A 9,050-nucleotide genomic window follows, 5' to 3' on the forward strand; every position below is an offset into this window, starting at 1 on the left:
TCTTTGGGACTGGAGACACTCTGAAGCTGCTGCTGAGAGCCGTCTGAAGCAGATGAGTGTTGTGTCGTGTCAGTGCAGATCCTAGCCTGACCAAACCTTGTTTCACAGTGGTGGCGTGAGAAAACCCAGAAAAGCGGGAGGTTCTGGTGTTGTAACAGGACAACAGAAAAGAGGTATGTCCTGAGAACATTTGTGTGGCTTTAAAACGTGTTCCTTCCACTACTAAAAAGGGATTGTCTATAAAGTTTCCTGTGTCTTAGGAGTCATGAATTCCCCAATCCTAGCAGTGAAGAACTGTGAACTGGCCTCACTTTTTTTTTTTTTTTTTAAAATAAACCCCGGTTTAAACCAGCAAGAATTAAATTATGAGGCATGTGTCAACCTGGGCTGTGAGCCGGGACACAGCAGCGATGCCGTCTTCGGTTTCCACACTACTGGTGATTTCTGGCGGGCGGTGTCGGGTACAGAGGGTGCTCAGACCTTTCCCAGCGGGCCCTGTGGGTTTGCCGTGGCTGTTCATGGGCTTGTGACCGAGCATGGAGGACAGTGTATTGGGTCTGAGCTTAGCGGCACTAGGGAAGCGGATGGCTCTGCGAGCTGACTGCGTTAACAGCAGGAGCCAGGGGAGAAACGCTCTTTTTGTGATTAAATTCCAGGTTCTGGGAAAGATGACCACCCTCACGCGGCAGGACCTGAACTTCGGGCAAGGTAACGCGTGCTAAGCTGTGAACTGGTATGTTGCGAGGCTTCTTGCTGGCACGTGGGGTTGTTGTTGGAGGGTTGTTCTATCCCAAAACTTCCTGCAGCTAAAAGGAAGCAGGTGCACTTATGCAGGGAAAAGAACCTTAACGATTCCTGTGAGTATGTGGTATGGCTCTGCAGGCTTCCTCCTCCCCACTTCAGCATCCTTTACTTTTGTTTTTCAGTTGTTGCAGACGTTCTTTCAGAATTTCTGGAAGTGGCCGTTCACCTTATCTTATATGTCAGAGAAGTTTACCCCATTGGTATCTTTCAGAAGAGGAAAAAATACAATGTGCCTGTCCAGGTAGGAGATCTTTTGGAAGCTGAGAGCCACAGGGGAAAGCAAAATACCAGGGATCAGTCAGCACCCACCGGAACAAAGTAAATCACTTCCAGAGTTTGTTTGACTGTGCAAACTCGTTTTTGATGAGAACTTAGTTCCTGTCAGAAGGGAAGACCAGCCTTTAGCGAGGATAGAGAACTCATGGAACGAGCAGACCATGGATACCACCAGTAGGCAGCTTCCCCAGCTGTGTGCAGTAAAGTAACACGAAGGCATTGCTTCCTAGGAAGGAGGGATGGTTGGAATATATTGTTCCCAATACACTACTATGGGTGTGTCTTCCCAGTATATTACAACTGCGTGGATATAGGGATCTGCCTCAGCTAACTAACGCTTCCATGAAAGAATTGCCAGTTTGAATTGGCAACTTGCTGAAAAACTGTTTGCAGCGTGCCTGCAGTGCCCTGTAACACACGTGCTTCTGTCTAAATCTTCCCGTTTAGCGTTGTCCTGGTGGACATCAGAACACGGCTCTGACTATTCCCTGTGTTTGCTACAGATGTCCTGCCACCCGGAGCTGAATCAGTACATCCAGGACACGCTGCACTGTGTCAAGCCGCTGCTGGAGAAGGTAAGATCCCATCAGGGACCCGGCCAAAAGTACCGGAAGTGGTTTTGATAGGAAGTAAGAGAACACAAATACTGTCTTCAGTGCAAAATCTATTTAAAAATGTACTGTATACAGTGTGCCAGCTGATGCACTTACTAACAGAAATAAAACCAACATCCACGGCCTTAACTGCAAGGAAAGGTTCTGCCTTGCTGCCGGCCACTGGCATGTAGTTGCATCCGATACGTGAGGATATAGGTCTGTATTTTCACTCACCTCACAGAATCATGGAATGGTTTGGGTTGGAAGGGACCTTAAAGCCCATCCAGTTCCAACCCCCCTGCCATGGGCAGGGACACCTTCCACTAGACCAGGTTGCTCCAAGCCTCATCCAGCCTGGCCTTGGACACTTCCAGGGATGGGGCATCCACAGCTTCTCTGGGCAACCTGTCCCAGTGCCTCCCCACCCTCTCCTCATCCTGCCTGTTACATGTATTCAGCAGCAGAACGTTAAGTTTAAGCCCCGATCTGGTTTGTTGTAAGGCAGCAAAGGTAGGTTTGGTAAGAGAAAGGTGTGACCGTATGGAATATTTTGGGATGTAGGATGCTGGCAGATTTTATGTTCTCTGCACTTTACGGAAAACCTCGATGCGCGTGTAGAGGCAGGAAATAGGTCAGTTGTACACTGCGGCAGCACAGAGCTGCTGGCTTTGGCCAACGGTCTGAGCGTATCAACTTCCTCATCACTGTCCACTTCCGAGTGATGCAACGAGATGGCTGTACGTTTCCTCCTTCGTTCCCAAACGGTGGCTAGAGAAACGTACTGTTTGGTGCACTTCACCTGCCTCGGCCTTAGCGCTAGGCTGTCCGCAGGAAACTGCTCTGCAAAAGCGTTTTCTTCTGATCGGGAAGGGTGGTCTGACAGCGCGCGGTTGAGTAACTCCTACTGCTGAGAGCCACAGCAACTAAGCACAGCCCCGCTTTATCAGAAAGCTCAACAGCCTGCAGGAAACGGCTCTGCAAAAGCGTCGGGAAGGGTGGTCTGACAGCGTGCGGTTGGGTAACTCCTGCTGTCAGCCACAGCAGCTAAGCACAGCCCCGCTTTATCAGACGGATGTGAAGCATGCTGGGGGCGGGGCAGAAGCCAGCTTGTTTTAAGGAAGGGATTTTTCCATCTTTGTTCTTGCAGAATGACGTGGAGAAAGTTGTAGTGGTAATCCTGGATAAAGAGCACCACCCCGTGGAGAGATTTGTCTTCGAGATCACCCAGCCACCTCTCCTGTCCATTAGGTAACGTTCTGTCACTGCTGGCCCGTGGCATCCACACCTGGTTCTGCAGAGGCCTTCTGGAAGCAGCTCCAGGCCCCAGCACTCTGCTGCATGCCCATAACCCCCGCTATCCCCTCCACAGCTCAGAGTCCCTGCTGTCCCACGTGGAGCAGTTACTGCGTGCCTTCATCCTGAAAATCAGCGTGTGCGATGCTGTGCTTGACAACAACCCCCCAGGTACCCACATCCGTACGGCCCAAAGCCTGGCACCGCATGATGTAGTGGTAGTGTCCGACCCTCTGCCGGGTGCCCCCCGATCTGGAGCCTTCCCTTTCTCTTGCAGGTTGCACCTTCACAGTCCTGGTTCACACACGGGAGGCTGCCACGCGGAACATGGAAAAGATCCAGGTGATAAAGGTGAGCGAGATCGCTGGCTGCCTGGTTGCGTGGGAGCCAGCTGCAGAGCAAAGACCGGAAATCACAGTTTTGGCATCTCTAGGAATAAGGCCGCTGGGTATTTTGAACGCGTGCGCTGGCTTCACGTGACACGCGTCGCAACTTTGAACGTGTTAGAATGGTTTACAGCAGGGAGGTGCCTGAGCAGGTCACCGCACACCAGCTGCAGACAGCAGCTGCTTCAGCGCCTCAGTCAGATGGTACCAACGCTCACAGCATCACGCCCGCTCGGTCACCTCACAGTACCGACGTACAGAACAGGTACTTGGGTTTAATCAAAAAAAAAAAAAGCAGCTCTCAACCACCCTGGGCTTGGCTGATTCCTTATAGATAAGCAAGGATGAAGTAACTGGTGGGTTTTGGGTGCACAAATACATTTTGTCTTGCAGGAAAGCGTGCAGATCGCTTTTAAAAGCAGTCATTTTTTTGTTAAGAATCCTTGCTTACATACAGGGAAGCTTTTTCCCCCGAGCCAAGTTATTTTGGGTGTCCTAAGACACGACAAATAAGGCTAGTGAAGTACAAAACGGTTTCAGAATGGAAGTCTGCTCCGTACTGCTCAGTGATGGTAACTGGTAGCGCAATAGGCCAGCGCGTGAACGGGCAAGGCAGGGCAGAAATGCGTGCCCTGACTACAGCACTGATGTAGCGAACGGAACACGCCTAGCTCAGGGCAGCCGAGAGCGTATCTTCTAAAGCAGCACGAGGTCACCTTTGGAGTAAGTGGCTAGCGTCGCAGTTGGATGCTGTAACTGAAGACGGTTGTGCCCAGTCTCGGGGCCAAGGGTGCAAACTCTGCTGTTGGGAAAGGTTTGGGTTACCGATTTCTTCCCTCAGCCACGAGGTCGCTCGTTCACGTAGTGCTGAGCAAGACCTTACAGAGTCTGCCAGCCCCTGCAAACGAAGCCCCTTGTGTTCCTGCCCTAGGATTTCCCGTGGATCCTTGCTGATGAACAGGACGTGCACATGCATGACCCCCGGCTTATTCCTCTGAAAACGATGACCTCGGATATCTTAAAGGTGAGCGGAGCACCCGGGCCCCAGAAGCAGCTGAAGCTGCGTGTAGTTGTAAGCTCTCTCCGCTCTGATGCCAGCGCAGTGTCCCGCAGGGTGACAGTGCTGCTGAGCATAGCAGATGCCTGTGCCAGTGATCACAACAGGGCAAGGCTCCTCGGAACAGAAGAGGAAATCGGGTTATGGGGGAAGGTTCACCTACCTGTGTGTGACGGAACAGATGCTTGTTTCGTTCTTCCAGATGCAGCTCTATGTAGAAGAGAGAGCCCACAAAGGCACCTGAGTGCAGCTCCTCCTTGCCTTCAGCCTCACCTGATCTTCAGTGGAGTAAGACACGTCCCAAACCACACCTTGATAACCGTCTCTTCAGCTGGCCTTCGGGGTGAATGTAGAGCAGCTGCTGCCTCTTTATTTCAAGTGCTCTTACCAGTGTATATAGAACTGACTTGGAATGTGGAGCCAGGGCCTGTTCCCATGTACACTCGTGTGTGAGAGTGAGTATAGGTCTCGTCACAGTGAATTCCTGGGGGCAGGATACGGGAAACCGCCGTGTGCAGTCCGTGCTTTGTACAAATCCGGTTCTCACCTTACTAGGGCATCTCCACTGCCACCAGCAGCGACACACAGCCATCTGTTATGTGCTCCACTAGAGCAATGGACTCGTTCTGAGGGTGAGTGAGGCCTTACGGAGTCTCTCTCCACTGTGACTGCCCCACCTAGTCTTCAATAAATATGAAGTTTTGCCCCCGCTGAACTAGGCGGAGTTCTGTCCAAACCAGCCTCCCAGTGAAGAAGTATTTTGTGTATGGGGCTCTGTATTGTATGTGGAGCTTCCACCACTCTTCCATACCTTTTCCGGAAGGTGTGGGATCTGTCACTTCCTATGAGAGGCCATATAACCTGGGTCTCTCCCCTTTCCGTGGAGAGCTTTCACCCACAAGTGGCATTGGCAAGGTGGAGTCTGTCTGTCCAGCAAGGGCACTTGCCAATTGTCCTGCTCGGAAAAGGGAAACGCTACTGATCCTACACCTATCCACGGACATGGAAAGCTCTGTGCATACAGGGCTAGAAGACGTGGTTCCCGGTATCCGAGCTGAGCTCAGCAGCCAGTTTGCTAAGGCAGCCAGTGCAGTACCTCCCCTGCTTCCTCCAAGTCAAAAGCGTGAGGATGCTATGGGTCACGGTTGTGCACTGCCTGAACATTTGTTCAGGGTTGCAAACCAAGTACTTGGGTCTTACAGAAAAAGCCTAGCACAGGCCAGAGGCACGTACTGTGCTACAGGAGCCACCTGGAGGTGTTTCTTCTCTTTAATGGTGGGCTGTATTTGGACAGGGAAGGCATTTTGCTCATACACACTGACAGAAACTGTAAGGAATCAAGTACCAGTGACACTGCATTTATGAACAAGGGTCAACAGTTTCCTTACGCTGTGAAAGGTCTGATGTGAAACGTACAGGTGTTCTGCTTACGGTCCTGAGGTAAGAGCAAACACTGCCGTCGTGCCTTCACAGCAGCGTCAGGGGCCCAATGGTGATGCTGCTGTTCGTCACCCGGATCCCATACCAGCCTGCCCAGTACTGGGTGTCTTTGCCTCCGTGCTGAAACAAGATGTAGCGAACTCCAGCTGGGTAATTCTGGAAGGTGTGAGAAATCTGGAGAGAAAGAAGAAAATTCCTCTTGATTTGCCTAAATAAACCAGCACTGACCTGGGAGCTCAGACAATGACAGTATGTGCGTCTTGGTCTCAGGAAAAGCTCATTTTAGGATAATTTTTGTTGAAAGGGCGTTGCACCCCTTTCTGAGGGACAGGAAAAGGGCCTCTCTTACTGAGCCTGCTGCCCCAAATCCTCCCCAAGTCAAACGTTGCCCTCCATTCTTAGGTACATTTGTCAGGTAAGCAACAACATAACGGGCCGTCTACAGCCCATCAAAGCCCATGTTCAGCACTTTAAAAAAAGTAATGTCTGCCATACTTTAAATTACATCCCTGCAGTAGTTCAAAACAAAGCTTTTGACCCAATAAAAAACCCCAAAACAAAAAAAACCAAACTAACTTAAAAGAACTCGTTATTTAGACAAAAACTGAAGTGAAAACCAGAAACAAACACACTGAGCTAAAATAACACAGAAGCCTGGGGGATAATCTGTAGAAAACTCTGAGCACCTACAAACTGAACCCATCCCTCTGATGGCACTGCTGCTTCTTCAGCACTGTCGGACTGCCTGGGCATTGGTACCAGCTGAGGGGCAGAGAGAGAGGATCCACTTGGGACTTCTGGCCAAGACAGACTCGGAAGATTCGAGTGTCACCGTACTGATGTAAAGCTACTGCTTACCTCTCTCCACATTGCGTCGCTCCACTGCTCTATAACCACTGGCTCAGGGTGGAACTCCTTGAGGACCATGTAGTCTTCAGAAAGCAGCTTCACGCTCAGCTGGTAGCGACACCCGCAGTCAAATCTGGCAGCGTACCTAAGAAGCACGGAGCAAGCAAGGAGCAGGGTTGTATAGTCCAGTTTTCGTTAGTGTTCAGAAACTGTCTCCTTCAAGGGGATCCCTGTCTGCAGAGGGATGGCAGTCATCCCTGTAGTGATGAAGTTCTAAAACTTCCAGCTCTCCTGCTCTTCAGAGGATTGCCACCTCCTTACAGCCCACTGGATATACTCAGATCTAGCTTACGCTTTGCTCAAGAGCTACAACTCCCAAAGGATAAAGAAGTAATTTTACAGTATGAAAGGTTTCAGAGGCCCAACTTATCTCTGGCCAATGCCAGAAGTCCTGGTTTTCAGTGCATAAGCTTACCAGTCCTTGACTACAATTTCAGGCCGTTTTTCATCCATCAACTGATTCCAGTATCCTTCTTCCCGCAGGGTGATGAGTTGAGACTTTAAGCACAGCCTGCAACAGCAATAGGAATATTCACATCTTCACAAAACACATCTCTTCCCTCTCAATGCCCACACCTTCCCTGACAGCTTTACTCTCACCAACCCAGACCTTGAAGGCCCACAAGGTTGACATGGCTGAGACTTGCCTTTTTCCGTAGGCCCAAACTAGGCGAGGAAGCGACCTGATTAGCTTCACCCCCAGATAAAAGGAATAATTACCTACAAGCTGGATTCAGAGGGGTCCCTGTGCCTGTCCGGCACGTATGGGTGAAACTACAGCTTAATGGCTGTAAAGCAGCTGATCCTCCTGTTTTATTGCACACTGTTAGCGTGAAAGACACACACTTACCGCTCTGGGTGGTGAGAAAGCTCTGACCCTGTCAAGGAAGTGCATCTGATTTGCTTGCCAAACTTTTACCTTTGCCCACCACCTTTGGTGGAAGAGAAGCTGGGATCCCATGTGGATTATCGTGACTATAGAAAAGTGACAGGGAATTCCTGGTAGGGAGAGAGAGGTTTAGTACATGCCGAGATGAACTCTCAGCAGTACACCTGTCTGGCTAACTAGTGTAAAAGGTGAGTTTAGCTCCTTCTTTCTCCCCTGCCTGAGCTAAGGTTCAGTGTCCTGCCTCACCCTTTCAACCGTCGTGCCTCTGCAGACAGGTCTCCCAGCTCCAGGTTACTGGAATCCAGTTCTTACCCATATGAAGTGACAAAGTATTTGTGTACTTCAGGGTCTGGCATGTCTCTTCCTTGAGCTCCAGGCAGATCCTCAATCTTCCATTTGTCTCCCTCATTATTATCAAGTCGCCAGTGCTCAAAGTTCTCTAAAAACAGATACCCAGGATGAGCGGTGGGACCTCACTTCAGTGTCCAGCAGTATCTCTGCTTTTGGTAAAGAACCAGCTGCAGAAGATACCAGGAACCTACTTGGAGGAGTTTTCAGATCTGCTGTATTTTTCCTACAGCAGGAAGTGACTCCTGTCTTTATGCTGCTGTTACTTTAAGCGTGGCTGTCAGCAGCTAGGACAACAGGTAACAACTGTCACTTTCAGAAACTCATTATCAGTAACAAAGTAGAACTACTGCAGTCTATCAGTCAAGTCTTTGATGACAAAAATTCCCCAGCTGCCCGAATGTTTCATCCCAATAGTTTCATTACTGCATTGTACTTGCTGGGCAGTTTCACTGTCAGCAATGCTGGGGCCTCAGTGACTCCAGAGCTTTTTCTGGTCACAGCCACAGAATTTACCAAACCTTCATCCAGCCACGCCAGTTTTACCGCATACGTTTGCTTGTGGATGTGACCCAGCAGAGATCTGTCGGTAGCTGGACAGTCCCACAGCATCAGCAGCAGATGAGCAATGCGGGGCACTGACTCATTCTGACTGTTGGAAACTCTTAGCCCTCTGCTATAAATAATGAAACCAACCTTCAGCACAGGGGTTTTTGATTAAGTTTCTCTTCAAGTTGCAGAGGACGTAGAAGATCTTCCAGTCAGAGACGCTTCTGTCCAAATCCTGAGCATAAAACCCATCGCGCTGGCACTTGCGTTTCCAGAGGGTGGTCAGATCCACCACGTACCGCCACTCACTGCAGCCCAGCCTGCAGGAGCGGAGCAGATCCCGGACGGGCAGCAGCGACAGCAGCTCCAACAGGACGTCTTCGGGGAGGTCGCAGATGGTTGTCATCACCGACCGGCGGCTTCCCTGGCGAGACGACGGAAAATCCCGGGGCACCGACAGCCCACACCTGGGGGAAGGAAGCACTGTTCCATGGTTTAGCAGC

The 9,050-nt window shown here is 50.5% G+C and overlaps 2 protein-coding genes across 2 annotated transcripts; one reads left to right on the forward strand and one right to left on the reverse strand.

Moving 5' to 3' along the window:
• The first annotated feature begins 659 nt into the window (after positions 1-659).
• On the forward strand, positions 660-5,113 carry MAD2L2 (MAD2 mitotic arrest deficient-like 2 (yeast)). The gene is made up of 8 exons (XM_010160433.1): positions 660-708; positions 927-1,045; positions 1,584-1,655; positions 2,824-2,924; positions 3,046-3,140; positions 3,247-3,320; positions 4,287-4,379; positions 4,615-5,113. Exons 1-8 carry the CDS (start codon positions 669-671, stop codon positions 4,654-4,656), a joined length of 636 nt encoding a protein of 211 aa, XP_010158735.1. The 5' UTR covers positions 660-668; the 3' UTR covers positions 4,657-5,113.
• A 766-nt stretch (positions 5,114-5,879) lies between these two features.
• LOC104503312 (F-box only protein 6-like) lies at positions 5,880-8,956 on the reverse strand. Its single transcript, XM_010160434.1, has 5 exons — positions 8,695-8,956; positions 7,963-8,089; positions 7,177-7,272; positions 6,711-6,846; positions 5,880-6,026 (listed from the first exon to the last, which is right to left on the reverse strand). Exons 1-5 carry the CDS (start codon positions 8,951-8,953, stop codon positions 5,880-5,882), a joined length of 765 nt encoding a protein of 254 aa, XP_010158736.1. The 5' UTR covers positions 8,954-8,956.
• Between the last annotated feature and the right edge of the window lie 94 nt (positions 8,957-9,050).

This window comes from Eurypyga helias, unplaced genomic scaffold (assembly GCF_000690775.1).
Source record: "Eurypyga helias isolate BGI_N326 unplaced genomic scaffold, ASM69077v1 scaffold31101, whole genome shotgun sequence".
Classification (NCBI taxonomy): Eukaryota; Metazoa; Chordata; class Aves; order Eurypygiformes; family Eurypygidae; genus Eurypyga; species Eurypyga helias.